Raw genomic sequence first — 22,503 nt, 5'->3', positions numbered from 1 at the left:
CAGGTGGATGTAGGAGGTGACAAACAGGTGGATGTAGGAGGTGACAGACAGGTGGATGTAGGAGGTGACAGACAGGTGGATGTAGGAGGTGACATACAGGTGGATGTAGGAGGTGACAGACAGGTGGATGTAGGAGGTGACAGGCGGATGTAGGATGTGACAGACAGGTGGATGTAGGAGGTGACAAACAGGTGGATGTAGGAGGTGACAGACAGGTGGATGTAGGAGGTGACAAACAGGTGGATGTAGGAGGTGACAAACAGGTGGATGTAGGAGGTGACAGACAGGTGGATGTAGGAGGTGACAGGTGGATGTAGGAGGTGACAGACAGGTGGATGTAGGAGGTGACAGGCGGATGTGACAGGTGGATGTAGGAGGTGACAGACAGGTGGATGTAGGAGGAGACAGACAGGTGGTTGTAGGAGGTGACAGACAGGTGGATGTAGGAGGTGACAGACAGGTGGTTGTAGGAGGTGACAGACAGGTGGATGTAGGACGAGAAAGGTGGATGTAGGAGGTGACAGACAGGTGGATGTAGGAGGTGACAGGTGGATGTAGCAGGTGACATACAGGTGGATGTAGGACGAGAAAGGTGGATGTAGGAGGTGACAGACAGGTGGATGTAGCAGGTGACAGGTGGATGTAGGAGGTGACAGACAGGTGGATGTAGGAGGTGACAGACAGGTGGATGTAGGATGTAGGAGGTGACAGACAGGTGGATGTAGGAGGAGACAGACAGGTGGATGTAGGAGGTGACAGACAGGTGGATGTAGGAGGTGACAGACAGGTGGATGTAGGAGGTGACAGACAGGTGGATGTAGGAGGTGACAGACAGGTGGATGTAGGAGGTGACAGGCGGATGTGACAGGTGGATGTAGGAGGTGACAGACAGGTGGATGTAGGAGGAGACAGACAGGTGGTTGTAGGAGGTGACAGACAGGTGGATGTAGGAGGTGACAGACAGGTGGTTGTAGGAGGTGACAGACAGGTGAATGTAGGAGGAGACAGGTGGATGTAGGAGGTGACATACAGGTGGATGTAGGAGGTGACAGACAGGTGAATGTAGGAGGAGACAGGTGGATGTAGGAGGTGACAGACAGGTGGATGTAGGAGGTGACAGACAGGTGGAAGGAGGAGGTGACAGACAGGTGGATGTAGGAGGTGACAGACAGGTGGAAGGAGGAGGTGTAGACAGGTGGATGTTACCGATCATGTCGGTCTGCGTCCCCTGCAGCGAGCTGGTGATGGAGGTGGAGCACCTCTCCGACATGTTCTTGCCGAGACCTTCCTCAATGTGTCGATGGAGCTCCTGAACACCAGAAAGGAAAGAACTCATGAAACATGGTGTCACAGTGACCTTTGACCTCCAAAATCTCAAGGAGCAGTGTGGACAACGTATTGGCCACTAGTGGTGACGCTGCAGACATGAAGGGTTCATCACTACCGATGTTAACGTCTTCATCACTACCGATGTTAACGTCTTCATCACTACAGATGTTAACGTCTTCATCACTACCGATGTTAACGTCTTCATCACTACCGATGTTAACGTCTTCATCACTACCGATGTTAACATCATCACTACAGATGTTAACAGATTCTACTAATCTCTGTTTTATCTGTCCTGGTATGTTTCCCCTATACTGAGGTCTAGAGATGATTGACAGCTGTCTCCAGAGATCAGTGGGAGTATCCTGATGATGATGTGGAGGTTGAACTCACATTCTTGTAGACTTTGAGGACCACAGCTGAAGGATGGAAGTCCATGTGGAAGTCGTCCACCAGAACATGGAGCTTCCTGATCTCCTCTGCCATGGCGTTGGACACCTAGACAGAGACGCAGTGAACAATACAGTCCCTGATGAGGAACATCTGGAGCAGGACAAGAAATCTGGAAAGGTTTCATTTTCTTGGGTTTTTGGAACTATTTTTAAATAATTAGATCCCACAAGTGTCAAACCACCACTGATTCGGGAAGGAATTCAATGATGTCATGATGTGATGTGATGATGTCATGACGTGATGTGATGTCATGATGTGATGATGTCATGACGTGATGTGATGATGTCATGACGTGATGTGATGTCGTGATGTGATGATGTCATGACGTGATGACGTGATGTCATGATGTGATGATGTCATGATGTGATGATGTCATGACGTGATGTGATGATGTCATGATGTGATAATGAGATGTCAGGATGTGATGTCATGATGTGATGATGTCATGCGTGGGCTCACCTGTCTCTCCACCTCCTCTGTGATCTTCTTGATCTTGGCCTTACAGTCCATCGTCAGCAGGTCCAACTGTTTGTCCAGAAACTCCAACCGGTCCTGACGGTCCTCCTTGGTCTCCAGGCAGTACACTCTGTACACACACACACACACATATATATACACACACACACACACACACATACATATACACACACACACACACACATACACACACACACACACACACACATATACACACACACACACACACGCATACATATACACACACATATATATACACACACATATACACACACACACACACACACACACACACACACACACACACACACACACACACACACACACACACACACATATACATACACACACACACACACATATACACACACACACACACACACACACACACACACACACACACACACATATACACACACACACACACACACACACACACACACACACACACACACACACTTTGGTGTTTTGTACTCTGAATACAGCTGATGTGTTGTTATTGTAGGCTGAAACACATCTGTTGTCTGTCTCCGTCCTCAGCAGGACATCACTCAGACAATGGAATATCTGGCTGCAGGTGACACCCTGACGGTGTAGAAGTCTTCATCGTCATCATCCTCACCTCTGCTCTTGAGCAGCGATGTGAACAGAGTCCATGATGCGGCGCAGACCTTCAGAGATCTGCTTGGCTCTCACGGTGTGCTGCTCAAACTTGGTCTTCACCGCTGACTGGGAGATACACTCCTGGAGAGAGACGAGGACGTCAGAGACGGGGACGTCAGAGATGGGCAGAGACGGGGATGACCGAGACAGGCAGGCGGGGACGACAGAAACGGGGGATGACAGAGACGGGGACGTCAGAGACAGGGACGTCAGAGACAGGGATGACAGAGATGGGCAGAGACAGGGACGTCAGAGACAGGGACGTCAGAGATGGGCAGAGACAGGGACGTCAGAGACAGGGATGACAGAGATGGGCAGAGACAGGAACGTCAGAGACAGGGATGACAGAGATGGGCAGAGACAGGGACGTCAGAGACAGGGACGTCAGAGACGACAATCACTATCATCACGAGGTAGAAGGAGAGCTGACTGATGGAGGAGTTAGTGAGGTAGAAATCCTTCACCACGTTGTTGAACATATGAGCAGTTTACCTCGAACCTCCTCTCAAAGTTCTGGAACTCAAACATTCGGGCCTGAAATCCTTCAGCGAGAGCTCCACCTGAAACACACCACAGTTCAATCAATCGATCGATCGATCAATCAACCAACCAATCATCCTGATCGACAGTAATCAGGCTGTGACACTACTGTTTAATACAGAACTGATAAAACCATCATGGAGGAGACTCGTGTATCAGAGAGCAGCTGCAGCAGGTGAACAGGTGGACAGGTGAACAGGTGGACAGGTGGTGGACCTCAGTACGACACCACCTGACAGGTGAGGAACACCTCCCACTCTCCAAACGCAGCTTCAACCAGCAGCTCTCCATCAGACGGAGTTTATGGTCCTCATGAAGGAGCACATATTGTTCTGCTCCACCTGCCACTGGTTTTATGTCTGATTGGTGTTTTTCTTTAAGAAATTCTTAAAATCTAGAAAACAAACTGAACACTGAAGGTTATGTTTCACACATCATTTGTCCTGGAGTCATATTTCCAATGATATATTTGTTCTATTATTATTATTATTGTGATATTGCTCTGTGATCACCCATCCCACAGTGTCCAGTACACCAGTACACATTCACACTAAAGCTCCTCTACTGCTTCTGTTCAGGGTGTCAGAGGGATGTTAGTTTCAGGGTTACAGTACAGATTCATCTGAGCAGCCTGGAAGATGGACAGGACGTTACATCATCCTGATCTCAGGTCTGATGTAACGCAGTGTGTTTACAAATTATAAGCTCCGCCCCCACCTGATTCAGGCATCCCCTGGGCCTTCTGCACACGGGCCTGGAGGACCTCCTTTGCGGAGACGAAGAAGATGCGGTCACTGGCCTGGGCCCGATCCACCACCCCCAACTCATCCACCAGGAAGTTGGTGCAGCGCTCCATGTGCTGCCTGCGGACCTGACACACACCACCACCATCACAACAACAACAACAACAACAACACACTTTAATGAACATGAAGGTGGTGAAACAAATTCTTTATGGACTGTCAAAAAGACCTGTTTTTGGGGGCGTGTCTGTTTGATTGACAGGCCTGTGGTGCAGTCAGGTTACAGCTATCGGTGGGCGGGATGTAGTAGCGTCAGGTTTCCGATCAGATCGGTCAGATCCACCGCTGGCTCCTCCTCCAGCTCGTCTAAATATGGTCACTTCCTGCTCTAAAATGCTCCCAACTAGCAAAGATGGTGACGGACAGAATCTGAACTGGAGGATTCATAACGTTCACAAACCAACAGGTGATGTCACTGATGGATGCTGATTGGTTGGACCAGGAGTTACATCATGTCTCATATTTACAGACGTACCAGCAGTATGAACCTGCAGCCTGAATACAGAACATCATCATCAGGGATGAAGAGCTGTAAGACCAGCTGTTCACCGGGCTAATATTAGGCTGTTGCTGAGTCAGCAGAACTGTAATACTGTAACACACACACACACACACACACACAGACAGACAGACAGACAGACAGACAGACAGACAGACAGATAGATAGATAGATAGATAGATAGATAGATAGATAGATAGATAGATAGATAGATAGATAGATAGATAGATAGATAGATAGATAGATAGATAGATAGATAGATAATCTTAACAAGGAGCCAGATGGAGCTTCATTCATGTCAACCAGAGTTTCAGTGGATCAAAGACTCCTGCTGACTCCTCATCTACTGGCAACAACACACACAACATGCTTGTGTCTCTCTGGTCATACATACAAACACACAACACTCTTTGTCTTTCTGGTCATACATACAAACACACAACATGCGTGTGTCTCTCTGGTCATACATACAAACACACAACATGCGTGTGTCTCTCTGGTCATACATACAAACACACAACACGCTTTGTCTCTCTGGTCATACATACAAACACACAACACGCGTGTGTCTCTCTGGTCATACATACAAACACACAACACGTGTGTGTCTCTCTGGTCATACATACAAACACACAACACGCGTGTGTCTCTCTGGTCATACATACAAACACACAACAAGCGTGTGTCTCTCTGGTCATACATACAAACACACAACACGCGTGTGTCTCTCTGGTCATACATACAAACACACAACACTCTGGTGTCTCTCTGGTCATACATACAAACACACAACACGCGTGTGTCTCTCTGGTCATACATACAAACACACAACATGCGTGTGTCTCTCAGGTCATACATACAAATACACAACACGCTGGTGTCTCTCTGGTCATACATACAAACACACAACAAGCGTGTGTCTCTCTGGTCATACATACAAACACACAACACTCTGGTGTCTCTCTGGTCATACATACAAACACACAACAAGCGTGTGTCTCTCTGGTCATACATACAAACACACAACAGTGTGTGTCTCTCTGGTCATACATACAAACAGACAACAAGCGTGTGTGTCTCTGGTCATACATACAAACACACAACACGCGTGTGTCTCTGGTCATACATACAAACACACAACACGTGTGTGTCTCTCTGGTCATACATACAAACACACAACACTCTGGTGTCTCTCTGGTCATACGTACAAACACACAACAAGCGTGTGTCTCTCTGGTCATACATACAAACACACAACACGTGTGTGTCTCTCTGGTCATACATACAAACAGACAACAAGCGTGTGTGTCTCTGGTCATACATACAAACACACAACACCCGTGTGTCTCTCTGGTCATACATACAAACACACAACAAGCGTGTGTCTCTCTGGTCATATATACAAACACACAACATGCGTGTGTCTCTCTGGTCATACATACAAACACACAACACCCGTGTGTCTCTCTGGTCATACATACAAACACACAACAAGCGTGTGTCTCTCTGGTCATATATACAAACACACAACACGCGTGTGTCTCTCTGGTCATACATACAAACACACAACACCCGTGTGTCTCTCTGGTCATACATAAAAACACACAACCCGCGTGTGTCTGTCTGGTCATACATACAAACACACAACACGCGTGTGTCTCTCTGGTCATACATACAAACACACAACATGCGTGTGTCTCTCTGGTCATACATACAAACACACAACATGCGTGTGTCTCTCTGGTCATACATACAAACACACGACACGCTTTGTCTCTCTGGTCATACATACAAACACACAACACGCGTGTGTCTCTCTGGTCATACATACAAACACACAACACGCGTGTGTGTCTCTGGTCATACATACAAACACACAACACGCGTGTGTCTCTCTGGTCATACATACAAACACACAACACCCGTGTGTCTCTCTGGCCATACATACAAACACACAACACGCGTGTGTCTCTCTGGTCATACATACAAACACACAACACCCGTGTGTCTCTCTGGTCATACATACAAACACACAACACGCGTGTGTCTCTCTGGTCATACATACAAACACACAACACCCGTGTGTCTCTCTGGTCATACATACAAACACACAACAAGCGTGTGTCTCTCTGGTCATACATACAAACACACAACACCCGTGTGTCTCTCTGGTCATACATACAAACACACAACACGTGTGTGTCTCTTTTGGTCATACATACAAACACACAACACTCTGGTGTCTCTGGTCATACATACAAACACACAACACTCTTTGTCTCTCTGGTCATACATACAAACACACAACATGCGTGTGTCTCTCTGGTCATACATACAAACACACAACACGCGTGTGTCTCTCTGGTCATACATACAAACACACAACATGCGTGTGTCTCTCTGGTCATACATACAAACACACAACACCCGTGTGTCTCTCTGGTCATACATACAAAGACACAACACGTGTGTGTCTCTTTGGTCATACATACAAACACACAATAAGCGTGTCTCTCTGGTCATACATGCAAACACACAACACGCTGGTGTCTCTCTGGTCATATATACAAACACACAACAAGCGTGTGTCTCTCTGGTCATACATACAAACACAACATGCGTGTGTCTCTCTGGTCATACATACAAACAGACAACAAGCGTGTGTGTCTCTGGTCATACATACAAACACACAACACCCGTGTGTCTCTCTGGTCATACATACAAACACACAACAAGCGTGTGTCTCTCTGGTCATATATACAAACACACAACATGCGTGTGTCTCTCTGGTCATACATACAAACACACAACAAGCGTGTGTCTCTCTGGTCATACATACAAACACACAACACGCGTGTGTCTCTCTGGTCATACATACAAACACGAAACACACGTGTGTCCTGCTGTTTCACTAAATCTTGATCAGGGATTAAACCGGGTTATTCCAGGTATCCTGGTTTAATTAAGCCTCAGTTTGGTTTCACAAAAACACACAAATTACCATGGAGATTTATACTGTGCAACTAGCCCGGTCCAGACCAGGCTAACATCCAGGCTAACGTCCAGGCTAGCAGCCAGGCTAATATCCAGGCTAACATCCAGGCTAACGTCCAGGCTAAAGTCCAGGCTAAAGTCCAGGCTAACATCCAGGCTAACTTAATCCTGGTTCCTTTCAGTCTGTGTTTACGCTGATCAGAATCCAGTTTCTTACAGTGATTTCCTGTCAAAGGGAAGTTTAGCTAGAAATTAGATAATAAAAGAAGTTTCCCTTCATGAAGGCTACTGTTTATATTGTTACTGGAGGTTGGATTCATATTTTATTGCACTTACTGAGATGATTAGAAACGGACACTAAAGTTGACAAGGAGTTTTAAAGTATTTAAAGATGGGTGTTTCTCCCATTACAATCACTGACCTTGATGACATCATCGACTGTATGGATATATATATATATATATATATATATATATATATATATATATATATCATACAGTATATATGTACATGTATATATATATATATACTTACAGTATATATATCCAGTTTCTGTATTTTTAGGGAACTCCAGGTTCAGTCGGCCTAACCTCTTTCACACCTGTTGACTCTTTAATTGAAGTAGCAGTGTTTCCTTTATTTCCATATTTGGTCCTTTTGCTCCTCGTGTGTTTCCATTCTCAGCTGTTTATTTCTGGGTTTAAGCATCATCACGCCTCTTTTCATTTCACATCAGTGAGTCTGTTATCGACCTTGTGGTCTTTTGAGGACTTTTAACCGGATTAACTGTATGGATATATATATATATATATATATATATATATATATATATATATATATATATATATATATATATATATATATATATATATATATATATATATATATATATATCCATACAGTATATATACTGTATACAGATTAACTCCACCTGGCTTGAACCAGCTGCACCTGATCAGCAGGCTAGTTGTGAACCACATGGAACCAGGAAGCAGTGACTGGGCTCGGTCATCCTGTATCTATTTGTTCTGGTTCTGTGCGTGTCAGGGTGGGTTAGGGACTGACCTCCTCCATGTACTCGGGCTCGGAGGCGGAGGCGTCCCAGCGGTTGTTGAGGATGAAGATGTTGGGACTGGACAGACGCTCGTTCACTTTGTGGAAGAAGGACTTCTCCTGCAGAGAGACATGATTGACATGTTGGAGGATTAATGTTCCACTGACAGTCCTGTGACATGTTTATCTCGTCACACATGACGGAGGAGACACGCCGCTTGGTTCTCACCGTCTGCATCAGAGTGGACTCCGAGTTCGCCACCAGGACGAACACGTCAGCGTCCAGGCAGAACTTATCGATCCAGCTGTCCAGCTCGGTGGTCACATCAATGCCAGGGCTGCAGGGAGGAGGAAGCGGAGTTAGACAGCAGCTTACACACAGGACAGGTGGGAGATAAGAAGCACGTCTCACCTGTCCACCAGCACCAGGTCATCCCGCAGCAGAGCACACTTGGCTTTAGGCCACATGACACACACCAAGCTGCCGGCATCCAGGTCCTCGTCCTGGTGGAGTGCATGGGCCAGCTGGTTCACCGTCTGCAAGCACAGAGAGAGTCACCTGGAGAATACCTAGAGAACACCTGGAGAACACCTAGAGAACACCTAGAGAACACCTGGAGAACACCTGGAGAACAGCTGGAGAACGCCGAGAGAACAACTAGAGAATACCTGGAGAACACCTGGAGAACAGCTGGAGAACGCCTAGAGAACACCTAGAGAATACCTGGAGAGCGGCTGGAGAGAAGATGACAGCAATGATCCTCACCTTGATGCTCTTCCTCTCCTCGGAGCCCTCTGTGAGGAGGAAGGCCTCGCTGCCGTCGGTGCCCTCCACCCTCAGGAAGCAGTTGGTGGTGTGTCCGATCCCAGATGGCAGCACCTTGTCACACAGCATGGCGTTGATCACAGAGCTCTTCCCATTACTGGTCCTACAGAACACACCAGGAGACGGTCAGAGGGTCATTTTACTTGCAGTCTGGTTTCCGGTCTAATTTAACTTCTGCCAGAATCAGATTTAAAACTATTTTAATAAAGTAATGTAATACATGACTGTGTCTGTAATATGTATTAATCTGACCCAGAGATGGAGGTGTTAGTGGTCAGGAGGAAGACGGACAGCTCCTATAGTTTGGACGGTCACAGACATGAAATTGCTGCAGTCATTTCATCTGACAGACACAACCTGACATTAAAATAAGGGTCAAAGGTCGGAGTAGAAACGGACCGGCATCCCCACGTCAGAGGGAGTCAGCTGCTGGTGGCTGAAGAACACACCGAGCTGTCACTGCAGGAAACTTGAATGACCTCTGACCTCTGAATGACGTCACTGCACTGCATCACATTTACACACAGAAACTGTCTGAAAATCCCACTGGAGGACGTGTGGACGCAGTTAGAAGATATTATTCAGAACTACTGACACATTTCTACAGTGATGATGATGATGATGATGTCATCAGTCAGTCTGGTGAACGAGCTGAAAAGGACTCAGAAAATTCAGGCTTCATGTCAGAAAGAAGCAGACAGACTCTCCTGGATCTGACACCTGCATCATCATGACATCATTATGACATCACCCTGACAACATCCAAACATCATCATGACATCATTATGACATCACCCTGACAACATCCAAACATCATCATGACATCATTATGACATCACCCTGACAACATCCAAACATCATCATGACATCATCACATCATCCTGACATTATCATGACATCATTCTGACACCATCGTGACATCATGACGTCATGATGACATCATCCCAACACCATCATGACATCTCATGACATGAGTTTCTATTGCTCCCCCATTTGAACCACCTGGTGCCTGTAGGTCTAACGAGCAGGGGGTGTGGTCTGACCAGCTGTAGCCAACCCTGTTGTATAAGCAGGAAGTGTTTGAAGCGTTAGCTTCAACGTCGAAGACTCGTCGTACGAAGACTCAGAGGATAAAGACAAAGGAGTCTTTCGTTGGAGTCTTCGGGGGACGCTGAGTATAACTACTGCTATCTGAATATGTGTGCACTTTCCGTCCCTGTGCGTATATCTACTCGTAGATACTACAGGTCTCTCACTCGTTCACACCAACACCGTAACCTTTCCTCTGTTATCTTCTTTATCTCTTACTCTCTCAAACTGACAACCTGACCACATCAACAGACTCTGGACCTGTCCGTCACAACATTCACTCCCTCCTCTCTTCTCCTTCTGTCTCTGAGCAGCTTCACACTGCTAGAGCAGCCTCTCTGTCCTCTGTCCTGATCCTTCTAGACCTTCTGCTGCATTGGACACAGTGAACCACCAGATCCTTCTTTCCTCCTTCAGGACCTCGGTGTCTCAGGCTCTGCTCTCTCCCTGTTCTCATCCTACCTCAACGACCTCACCTACCGGGGAACTTGGAGAGGATCTGTGTCTGAACCTTGTCCTCTCACTACTGGTGTCCCTCAAGGCTCCGTCCCGGGTCCCCTCCTCTTCTCTCTACACCGACTCTCTCGGCTCTGTCCTTCACTCACATGGCTTTTCCTACCACAGCTATGCTGATGACACCCAACTGATCCTCTTTTCCCCGATCTGAAACACAGGTAGCAGCATGAATCTCTGCCTGTCTGACTGACATCTCTCAGTGGATGTCCTCACACCACCTGGAAATCAACCTCCACAAGACCGAACTGCTCTTCCTTCCAGAGAAAGACTCTCCCACCCTCGACCTGATTACTACCTTCAACAACTCTGTTATCCCGACCCTGACTGATAAGAACCTCGGAGACACTCGACAGTCAACTCTCTCTTACTGCCAACATCACTGCAACAACACGTTCCTGTAGATACATGCTGCACAACATCAGGAGAATACGTCCTCTTCTCACTCAGAAGGAGGTGCAGGTTCTGGGCCAGGTTCTGGTCATCTCATGTCTAGACTACTGTAACTCCCTCCTGGCAGGTCTACCTGTTAGTACCATCTGACCTCTGCAGCTCATCCAGAATGCAACAGCTCGACTAGTCTTTAACCTCCGAAATACACTCACACTCCTCCTCCTCCTTCTCCTCCTCCTCCTTTACCTTGAATAGTAGAACTTTAGTATCTTAAAATAGAACTTACTGATAGAACTTTGTAGTTTGACTTTCTGGAAGAAAATGATGTTTTCTTGATTCTTGTTGTTCTGGTTTTGTACCCTCATGGTTGAAATGAATTTATTGTAAGTCGCTTTGGATAAAAGAGTCAGATAAATGTAATGTAATGTAGTGTGTAGTGTCGAATGTGTGTAGTGTGTAGTGTGTTGTGTGTAGTGTGTTGTGCGTAGTGTGGTGGATTATGGTGGGGATAATGGATTATGGTGGATCATGGTGGGGTTGGTGTCGTTGTTTACTGAGTGCTGATTGATGAGGAAAAATGAATTTAATTTTCAATAAGGCAGTAGAGTGTGAGAAGAGGTGAGACTTTGTGAATGCTCGGTGCACATACCTTCCAAAGAAGACCACCTTCATATGGCGGCGGGCGAGCACCTCTCCAATCCCTGCCACCTTGGCCAGGTAACCCCGCACCTCCTGGACCTGCTCCTCTGTGGTCACCGGGTCCAGCTCCTCGGTTCTGTGGGTATCTAACAGGGTGACATCAGACAGAGGTTCAGTCTCAGTTCAAAGTAAACTACATCACATCTGGAAGGATTTAGACTGAATGATTTATTGGTGCTGACAGGGAGACGGACCATCGTGTGTCCTTCAGTACTTCCACCTGTCTCTACTGGTGCATTAACATCTCACCACAAACAATTGGTAGTCAAATAAATAAATAAGTTCTGGCTTCTCTTCAGAGCAGAACATCTCTCAGTGATTCAAGACATAAAAACAAGGGCAGTCGAAGCTTCTGTGAAGTGTGAATCTGCAGCTACAGCCACAGTATATATCTGCATATATTTAATACAACTGTATATATACCACAGTATATATCTGCATATATTTCATACAACTGTATATATACCACAGTATATATCTGCATATATTTCATACAACTGTATATATACCACAGTATATATCTGCATATATTTCATACAACTGTATATATACCACAGTATATATCTGTATATATTTCATACAACTGTATATATACCACAGTATATATCTGCATATATTTCATACAACTGTATATATACCACAGTATATATCTGCATATATTTCATACAACTGTATATATACCACAGTATATATCTGCATATATTTCATACAACTGTATATATACCACAGTATATATCTGCATATATTTCATACAACTGTATATATACCACAGTATATATCTGCATATATTTCATACAACTGTCAGACTGCAGGCAGCAGCAGAGCATGAAGACCCTCTGCAGCATCACTGGTACCCTTCACAGCCTGCGACAGCTCCTGATTGGTTGAAATCTCACTGTCCAATCACTGCTCTGTTGTACAGAGACATGAGAAAACAGCTGAGGAGGCTCTAAACGTGTCATATGACCACACTACAGAAGCACCAGGTGGCTGTGACATCTCATATCCTTCACCATAATACTGGTACTATTTTTGAGACAATATAAAGAAATGATATCGTGATTGAGGCAATTTTCTGACCTCTTGACGTGATGATGTCATACTGTTACGCAGCAGAACTGTAAGATATTGTTTGCAGCTCATCGAGCAGCAACAATGGCTGACAGCAGTCGTCATGGCAACAACTCCACTCAAACTACGGTAACAACGGACAGACATCGTCTACGCGGGCTGAACCTGCCGACCAGGATGTAATGAAACGCTTCAGCTGCTCCTCCCCAGCTGCTCCAGTCAACACCAGAACAAAGAAACCCTCTCACATACTCATACTTCATGTTACAGGTGCTGAGTCATCATCAGTAGTGGATCAGGTGAGCGGAGTTGGACTGTACCTTCCAGGAAGGCTGTGCTCTCCTTGATGTAGGCCCCCAGTTGCTCGAAGATCCCGTTGATCTTCTTCTTCGCCGTGACGAAGTGCTTGAGGGGCGACGCGTTCACCTCCGCCATCATTCTCTTGTCCTTCTTGCCGTGAAATGGGTTGGAGTTGGGTCGAGGGAAAACCAGAGACATGGCACTGCAGGAGGACAGAACATCCAGGACCGGTAAACACAGCAGCAGCTGTTAAATACCTCCTGGATCACAAGCTGCTTACAGTCCAAACTACACACCAACGGGGGGATCACACAGAACCTCCCGGATCACACGGAAACTCCCGGCTGTCCAGCTACATCTGGGAGCAAACTTGTAAATTAGTTCATATTGTGTGCACTTTGTGGTTTTCCGAATTTTCCCACTGTGAGATGAATAAAGTCAAATCTAATCTAATCTTTTCTCTGGTGACATTGGGATGAAGAATTTATCGCCATGACGAGACGACAACTAAGAATAGTTCATGTTTTCATCTCCAGCACCATGTCCTGTTTCACGGGTTCTTCCATCTCCAGCAGAAGTAAAGTCTGGGTCAGAACCAACAATTAATGAACCTTTGAATGACATGTGGAGCTGTTCATGTTGAACCTCCCATGATGCACTGCTCCTCTCCTCTGTCTTTATATAACACCTGACATCTCATTAACCTGTTCCTCGTCCTCCCTGCACCTGTCTGCAGGGGTCAACTGTCTGCAGGGTTACCTGTCTGCAAGGGGTCACCTGTCTGCAGGGGTCACCTGTCTGCAAGGGGTCACCTGTCTGAAGGGTCACCTGTCTGCAGGGGACACCTGTCTGCAGGGGTCACCTGTCTGAATGGGTGACCTGTCTGCAGGGTCACCTGTCTGCAGGGGTCGCCTGTCTGCAGGGTCACCTGTCTGCAGGGGTCACCTGTCTGAATGGGTGACCTGTCTGCAGGGTCACCTGTCTGCAGGGGTCGCCTGTCTGCAGGGTCACCTGACTGAATGGGTGACCTGTCTGCAGGGTCACCTGTCTGCAGGGGTCACCTGTCTGCTGCAGGGTCACCTGTCTGCAGGGGTCACCTGTCTGCAGGGGTCACCTGTCTGCAGGGGTCACCACTCTGCATGGTCACCTGACTGCAGGGTCACCTATCTGAAGGGGTTACCTGTCTGCAGGGTCACCTGTCTGCAGGGGACACCTGTCTGCAGGGGTCACCTGTCTGCAGGGTCACCTGTCTGCAAGGGGTTACCTGTCTGCAGGGGTCACTTGTCTGCAGGGGACACCTGTCTGCAGGGTCATCAGTCGGAAGGGGTTAGCTGTCTGAAGGGGTCACCTGTCTGCAGGGTCACGTGTCTGAAGGGGACACCTGTCTGCAGGGTCACCTGTCTGAAGGGGTCACCTGTCTGCAGGGGTTACCTGTCTGCAGGGTCACGTGTCTGCAGGGTTACCTGTCTGAAGGGGTCACCTGTCTGAAGGGGTCACCTGTCTGCAGGGGACACCTGTCTGAAGCGGTTACCTGTCTGAAGGGTCACGTGTCTGCAGGGTTACCTGTCTGAAGGGGTCACCTGTCTGCAGGGGACACCTGTCTGAAGGGGTCACCTGTCTGAAGGGGTCATCTGTTTGCAGGGGTCACCTGTCTGAAGGGGTCACCTGTCTGCAGGGTCACGTGTCTGAAGGGTTACCTGTCTGAAGGGGTCACCTGTCTGAAGGGGTCACCTGTCTGCAGGGGACACCTGTCTGCAGGGTCACGTGTCTGAAGGGGACACCTGTCTGCAGGGTCACCTGTCTGAAGGGGTCACCTGTCTGCAGGGTCACCTGTCTGAAGGGGACACCTGTCTGCAGGATCACCTGTCTGAAGGGGTTACCTATCTGAAGGGGTCACCTGTCTGAAGGGGTTACCTGTCTGAAGGGTCACGTGTCTGCAGGGTCACCTGTCTGCAGGGTTACCTGTCTGAAGGGGTCACCTGTCTGCAGGGGTCACCTGTCTGAAGGGGTCACCTGTCTGAAGGGGTTACCTGTCTGAAGGGGTTACCTGTCTGCAGGGTCACGTGTCTGCAGGGATACCTGTCTGAAAGGGTTACCTGTCTGAAGGGGTCACCTGTCTGCAGGGGACACCTGTCTGCAGGGTCACCTGTCTGAAGGGGTTACCTGTCTGCAGGGGTCACCTGATGAAGGGGTCACCTGTCTGCAGGGTTACCTGTCTGAAGGGGTCACCTGTCTGAAGGGGTCACCTGTCTGCAGGGTTACCTGTCTGAAGGGGTCACCTGTCTGAAGGGGTCACCTGTCTGCAGGGTCACGTGTCTGCAGGGGACACCTGTCTGCAGGGTTACCTGTCTGAAGGGGTCACCTGTCTGAAGGGGACACCTGTCTGCAGGGGACACCTGTCTGAAGGGGTCACCTGTCTGCAGGGGTCACCTGTCTGCAGGGTTACCTGTTTGCAGGGTCACGTGTCTGAAGGGGTCCCCTGTCTGCAGGGTCACGTGTCTGCAGTGTCACCTGTCTGAAGGGGTCACCTGTCTGAAGGGGTCACGTGTCTGCAGGGTCACCTGTCTGAAGGGGTCACCTGTCTGCAGGGTCACGTGTCTGCAGGGGACACCTGTCTGAAGGGGTCACCTGTCTGAAGGGGTCACGTGTCTGCAGGGTCACGTGTCTGCAGGGGACACCTGTCTGAAGGGGTCACCTGTCTGAAGGGGTCACGTGTCTGCAGGGTCACCTGTCTGAAGGGGTCACTTGTCTGCAGGGGACACCTGTCTGCAGGGTTACCTGTCTGCAGGGGTCATCTGTCTGCAGGGATCACTTGTCTGAAGGGGTCACGTGTCTGCAGGGTCACGTGTCTGCAGGGTTACCTGTCTGAAGGGGTCACCTGTCTGAAGGGGTCACCTGTCTGAAGGGGTCACCTGTTTGCAGGGTCACGTGTCTGAAGGGTTACCTGTCTGAAGGGGTCACCTGTCTGAAGGGTCACGTGTCTGAAGGGGTCACCTGTCTGAAGGGGTCACGTGTCTTCAGGCATCTGTACAGGTTACTGACTGGCCAACCTGCCCGCTGTTTATTGGCTGTTACTATGGCAACCTGTTGGACAGTGTGCAAACACCAATTTAGTGCACCCTCACTTTTAGAGATTGTAAAAGTAGGAGCTTCAGTTGTCAGGTCTAACATGTAAGAGGGAGAGGGAACTGTGACCGCAGGATGACGTCATCAGCAGAGTCACTAACAGGGAGGTTTATTGGACCTTGAATCTCCGGTTCCTGGAGGGTGTGTCCTGCCTTGAGGAGACTGTGAAATCTGCTGCACAGCCAGTGAAGTCAAATCAGTCACCGTTTGACCTCTGAGCTACGGAGCAGACATCATCTATTCACCTTTACCTCCCATAATCATTTACTAAATCAATCCTCCACCAGCTGACACTCTCAGATCAGCTGTTACATAACACCTGTCATCAGGTGTTATCACGTCACACCACCAGCTGTCAGTCACTTAACCTTTTACTGACATGTCATAGAGTAGAGACAGACCTTAATCGACCCCCTCCCCGCTCTCTCTGACCTGCTGGGGGTTCCGGGGGTCCACCTGGACGGGTCAGCGGGCCCGAACCGACCCGCTGCTTCTACACAGACGTTAGCTGCTCCGGTAACAGGACGGTCCGTGCAATGGTACCGGGACTTACCGTGGATGGACTCGCTCCTCACTAACGACCCTCTGGCATCTCGTCCCGTCGGCGGTTCGAACTTCTGCTGGTGAACGAGCTGCTGACGTCAGTGAAGCTAGTCCGAGTTAGCTGTCGGTGCTAAAGCGGCGTCACTGGGTTCCGGGTTCCTCCGTTTGACCCGCAGGTTCGGACAATGTCCTTTTTTGCTTGTTTTTTTTAATAAAAGTCCACGCAGACGTTAATTCAGGAAGTCCAAACTGTCTGAATCCGCTTCTGTTCAAAGGACATGTCGTTTCACTTCAGTGTCAGTGACTCCGTACTTCCGCCTGTCCGCGCTTCTTCTGGTTTATTACTGGACCGGCTTTAGAGGCATACCGCCACCTGCCGTGTCGGAGTATGTAAAAAAATTCCCCTCGGGGATTAATAAAGTAACTACCTAACCTAACCTAGCAGGATCCAATTTACATTCACCTAGAAAATAAAAATAAAGATATATACAAGATATCTATACTTTATTCAATTATAAATAATAATCGTTTTTTTTAGAGTATATATATATATATATATATATATATATATATATATATATATATATATATATATATATATGTATGTACGTATATATATATATATATATATATATGTACAGTATATGTATATATATATATTTATTATATACATGTTGCCAACACTTTATATTTGTGTTCCCTGTTCACACAAACTGAAGTAAAACCAGCTGGTAGATTTACCGTCAGGTCAGTCCTGGATGTTCTTTTTATTCTTTTATCCAGCTGTACTGTTGGACTCACTACAGTTGGGTCGATCACAGACTTCCTTCAGTTCAGTAAAAAACACCACAGAGACAGGGTAAATCTAAAGATTTATTTTTATTACTTTATGTTGTGACAATTAGAAAATGACAACTCCTTTTCTTTTCACTGTCTTCTAGTCTATTAAATGATAATATAAACACCTACAGCACACCTGTCTGAGGTAAGGTGGTGGAAGCTACACAGCTGCTTCCTCCGAGCTGCAGAGGAGCGCAGCAGCTCGGAGGAAGCAGCGAGTGAAGCGTGGCGTCGTCTGCTCGCCCATCGCCGTCAGTCTGGAGGGGTTCGACCTGCAGCATCAGCACGGCGCGTTAGTGACTCTGAGTCACTCTCATTTCACTCCTGAGATTCTAAACAACCTCATCATCATCACACAGGACGCCGGGCTGCTCTGAGATCGGCCGGCTGGCCTGGAGGAAGCCCTGCAGACTGAGGACGCCGCAGAGCAGCGGTTCTGCTGTCAGCTAACCTCAGTACAAAAACTAGGGAGCTACAAAGTACATGTGCTTGTTCTGACAAAAATAAAACTCTACACAGACGTTTCTCTGCAGTTAGACGGACAGTCTCCTGTCTCTTCTGAGGTAGTAATAAGTAGACATAGAATAAAGGCGAGTACAGAGAAGGAGCGGCGGCTGCCTCACCGTCCAACACGTCCCCGTGCTCAGTGGTCACATCTGCCTAACTGCTACACGTTAACACTACTTCTACTGATTCTTGCAGAAAGATACTCGACAGGGTAGAGGTAGAAAGTTTGAATTATGTCTGCCACTAGATAAAGAGTTTAGATTCATAAAATCTACCTTTATAGTTCAATCTAATGGCACCAATAAGAGCCAACGTAACTAGAAGCAAATACAAATAAAAAGGGAGCCGCAGCTGAGTGTGTTTGAGGTACAGATCAGATCATAAGTGCTTGAACCAGTCAGGAGGTCAGACAGCTCCGTCCCACGCTCATCAGTCCTTCAGTACACGGGAGGACGGCGTCATGTGACTGCCCCCACCACCCCCCATCACATCGGTCGTGGAGGACACGCTTGCCCCTCCACCTGAGACAGGAGGACGTCCTGCTGTCCTGCAGGGAGACCGCCTTAAAGACAGTTACATCCTCATCCTCCTGGAGGAGCTGGGGGGCGGGGTCTAACACATGGTGGGCGGGGTCTAATACCTGTAGGGGGCAGGGTACTAACACCTGGAGGGGGTGTCAGTGCTGACAGTGACATCGTTAAAGGTACAAGTGCTGTGAATGTGTTCCTAAAGGCTTCCACGGACTTCTATTAAAACAGACGGCAGGAAACAGGTTTCAAAACCACTTCCTGTCTGAATCACAGAGCTGCTGCCAAGTGCTGCGAGTCACCTCGGGTCACCTCAGGTCACCTCGGGTCACCTCAGGTCACCTCGGGTCTGCCACCTCCCAAATACACACATCTACATACTACAGCTCTGAACAGACACACAGCCCCCCCGGTATAGGACATAACTTCATGTTTTCTACACGTAGATTTAATTTACTGGCCAGAGTGTGTGTGTGTGTGTGTGTGTGTGTGTGTGTGTGTGTGTGTGTGTGTGTGTGTGTGTGTGTGTCAGTTCAGAGACAGCAGCCCTGAGACCTGGGGGGTCTGGCACAGGGAGGACAGAGGGAGGACAGACAGCAGCCCTGAGACCGTCTCAAAGACTCAAAATCAAACAGGAAGTACTGTGTCTGAACGGTACCGGCCCGGTCACATGTTCTGGTTCTGTTGGACCCACAGACTTTAGAGCAGCAGCAGCTTTCAGCCTGAACTCAACGACAAACATGAACTAAGTGCATTTAAATCTAATCCTCCATGATGGAGAGGAGCAGTGTTTGTGTTTCCATGGTGATGATGGTGATGCCGTCTCACCTGACGTTCTGTAACAGTGGTTCTGATCCACATGAATCCTTCACAGTGAACCTGATCAGTCCCTCCAGGAAACCTAAGCTTCATCTGTAGGACGACTACAGCTGATGGGATCTCAAATATTCACTTCAGAAAAAAATTACAAAAAAATTAAAATTTTGAAAGGTTTATCATTAAAATCAAAGAGTTTGGAAAATAGATTCTAACAAAGTTCAAATATGAACTTTAAGGAATGATGAGGATCATATGTTCTTATTACTGGTCCTTCAGAGGACGACCCGAGAGGACAACCCGAGAGGACATCCGGTGAGACGTCCTCTCAGATATGATGTGTTACAGGATAAACTGCTCTGACACCTGCGACAGGTGAGTGAAGGCCTCAGGTGAGTGAAGGCCTCAGGTGAGTGAAGGCCTCAGGTGAGTGAAGGCCTCAGGTGAGTGAAGGCCTCAGGTGAGTGAAGTCTATTTGGTAGTCGTGACATCATCTCCACGTCATCAGACATTCAAGCTTTAAATAATGAGGTAATACTGATGAGGTGATTGGTTGTGTTCAACAGTAAGAACTACGGTTAGCATCGTTAGCTCTGACAGGTTAACATCGGTGGGCGGAGCCAATCACTGCTGGAAGGCCTGGTAGTAGTGAGGTAGGGAGCTGGAGGTGCTCATCGCCGGGCTGCTGTAGGCTTGAGGTAGCTGGCTGTGGTTGTGGGGGGCGGGGCCCTGGGACACGTGAGCCTGGGGGTGCTGGAAGAAGGAGAAGGGCCCCGGGGTCTGGGAGGAGAGCCCGGTGGAGGGGGAGGGGGAGGAGGTGGAGGTGGTGGCCGGCGGGTAGCTCATCACCAACCCCCCCATCCCCATGTGAGGGCTGTAGGGGGGCAGGCTGAAGGGCAGGAAGCTCAGCAGGGGGCCCAGGTCCATGTTGGTGGAGCAGGACAGCTCAGAGGACACGGCGGGGCTCCGGGGCAGCAGGTGGGGGTCTCCGCCCTCCCCCAGGACCTCCCTCTGGGGGGAGGCTGCCGCTGAGGTAGAGGAGTTGACGGTGCTCAGGTGGGGTGGGGGGACGCTCTGCAGGTCCAGCAGGAAGCTGTCCATGTCGGCGCGAGGGGGGTATGAGGTAGATCCGTGCTGGTACCGGGACATGTTGCTGTACGGCTGCTGCTGCGGCGCCGCGGGGGGCTGCAGGTGGTGGTGGTGGGGGTGGGACGGCTGGGGGGACATGTGGCGTCCCACCGCCATGCTGGAGGACAGCGAGCCCTGCATGAGGCCATGGGGGGGGCCCATCCCGGGGACCGGGTTGGTCATGGGGTAGGAGGGGTACATGTCCCGGGAGAAGGACTCCGCCGTCTCCTTGGAGATGGAGCCCAGGTCGGAGGTCACCGGGCTGTGCTCCTCCTTCACGGGGCACTGGGTGGAGGGGGTGGGCGGAGCCACGGGGGTGCTGGGAGCGCACGGCGGCATCAGCCCAGAGTCCTGGGCGTGGCTCTTCTTCAGGTGGCGCGTCAGGTGGTCTCTGCGGCCGAAGCGCTGCGCGCAGCGAGGACACAGGAAGTCGCGGCGGCCCGTGTGCACCACCGCGTGGCGCCGCACGTCCTTCCGGGTGTAGAAGCGGCGGTCGCAGCGCTCACACGAGTACTTCCTCTCTCTCACCGGCACATTGGCGCCGCCCTCCGAGGGGGGAGGCCTGTCAATATGGCCGCCCAGGTGCTCCAGCAGGGAGGGAGTCCCCTCGGGGCAGGGCAGGCCGGCCGCGGCGCCGTGGGCCGCCACCAGGTGGCGTCGGTAGCCCAGCTGGGTGTTGTACTGCTTGCCGCAGTCCTGGCAGTGGAAGAGCTGCTTGCTGTCCGGGGGGCTCTTCAGGTGGTCCTGCTGCTGGAACATGGTGGAACGCAGCCGGACCAGACATAGACCGGACTCATGGGGGGGCTCAGACAGCAGGGAGGACGAGAGCTGCTCGCTGACGGGGGGTCGGTCCTACCTCTCTGGGGGTGTGTCCTGCCTCTCTAGGGGTGTGTCCTGCCTCTCTGGGGCCAGCCGGTGTCCAGCACTTGGTTTCTGTGACAGCAGCTGCCATAGCAACCCCAGCAGGGCTGCTGAGACGAGGAGCCCCGCGGGCTGGACCGGGTCTGTTTCCTGAGAGGAGCTGTTGTGTCGGCCGGCGGTCGGTTTTAGTATTCAGCGGCGGAGGAATCACAGAGGCAGCGTGGCATCCTCACAAACCTGCAACACAACAACAGCCCAGTTACTCCTGGAGGAGGCGGAGCTCCGACCGACAGGAAAAGCTTAACACATTTAGAAAATAACTCAACTACAAAATGTTCAGACGTTAAAACTGATGTTATCTTCTACTGAAGTTAGCATGCTAACCAGCTAGCCCCGGCACGTGAGCCTGGGGGTGCTGGAAGAAGAAGGGCCCCTGGGAGGAGAGCCTGGGGG

General features: G+C 49.2%; 2 protein-coding genes across 2 annotated transcripts in view; both read right to left on the bottom strand.

The window, feature by feature from the left end:
• The window catches only part of mfn2 (mitofusin 2), a 26,838-nt gene extending 9,144 nt beyond the window's left edge, over positions 1–17,694 (bottom strand). The window contains exons 1-13 of the mRNA XM_069688365.1: positions 17,382–17,694; positions 13,723–13,904; positions 12,282–12,417; positions 9,578–9,740; positions 9,224–9,348; positions 9,041–9,149; positions 8,824–8,931; positions 4,180–4,333; positions 3,415–3,482; positions 2,882–3,003; positions 2,242–2,368; positions 1,723–1,827; positions 1,207–1,309 (exon numbers count right to left, since the gene is read on the bottom strand). Of these exons, the coding sequence (XP_069544466.1) occupies positions 1,207–1,309; positions 1,723–1,827; positions 2,242–2,368; positions 2,882–3,003; positions 3,415–3,482; positions 4,180–4,333; positions 8,824–8,931; positions 9,041–9,149; positions 9,224–9,348; positions 9,578–9,740; positions 12,282–12,417; positions 13,723–13,900 (1,498 nt within the window). The 5' untranslated portion in view covers positions 13,901–13,904; positions 17,382–17,694. The remainder of the gene's footprint in view (positions 1–1,206; positions 1,310–1,722; positions 1,828–2,241; positions 2,369–2,881; positions 3,004–3,414; positions 3,483–4,179; positions 4,334–8,823; positions 8,932–9,040; positions 9,150–9,223; positions 9,349–9,577; positions 9,741–12,281; positions 12,418–13,722; positions 13,905–17,381) is intronic.
• A 2,064-nt stretch (positions 17,695–19,758) lies between these two features.
• On the bottom strand, positions 19,759–22,282 carry LOC138614790 (zinc finger protein PLAGL2-like). Its single transcript, XM_069688367.1, has one exon. The coding sequence runs from the start codon at positions 21,946–21,948 to the stop codon at positions 20,686–20,688; it is 1,263 nt and encodes a 420-aa protein (XP_069544468.1). The 5' UTR covers positions 21,949–22,282; the 3' UTR covers positions 19,759–20,685.
• Between the last annotated feature and the right edge of the window lie 221 nt (positions 22,283–22,503).

The sequence above is a fragment of the Brachyistius frenatus genome, unplaced genomic scaffold (genome assembly GCF_029030835.1).
Source record: "Brachyistius frenatus isolate BFR_SWC_R1_liver_20210118 unplaced genomic scaffold, ASM2903083v1 Contig_574, whole genome shotgun sequence".
Classification (NCBI taxonomy): Eukaryota; Metazoa; Chordata; class Actinopteri; family Embiotocidae; genus Brachyistius; species Brachyistius frenatus.
The sequence above is the reverse complement of the archived record's forward strand: the minus strand, read 5'-3'. Positions and strand labels throughout refer to the sequence as shown.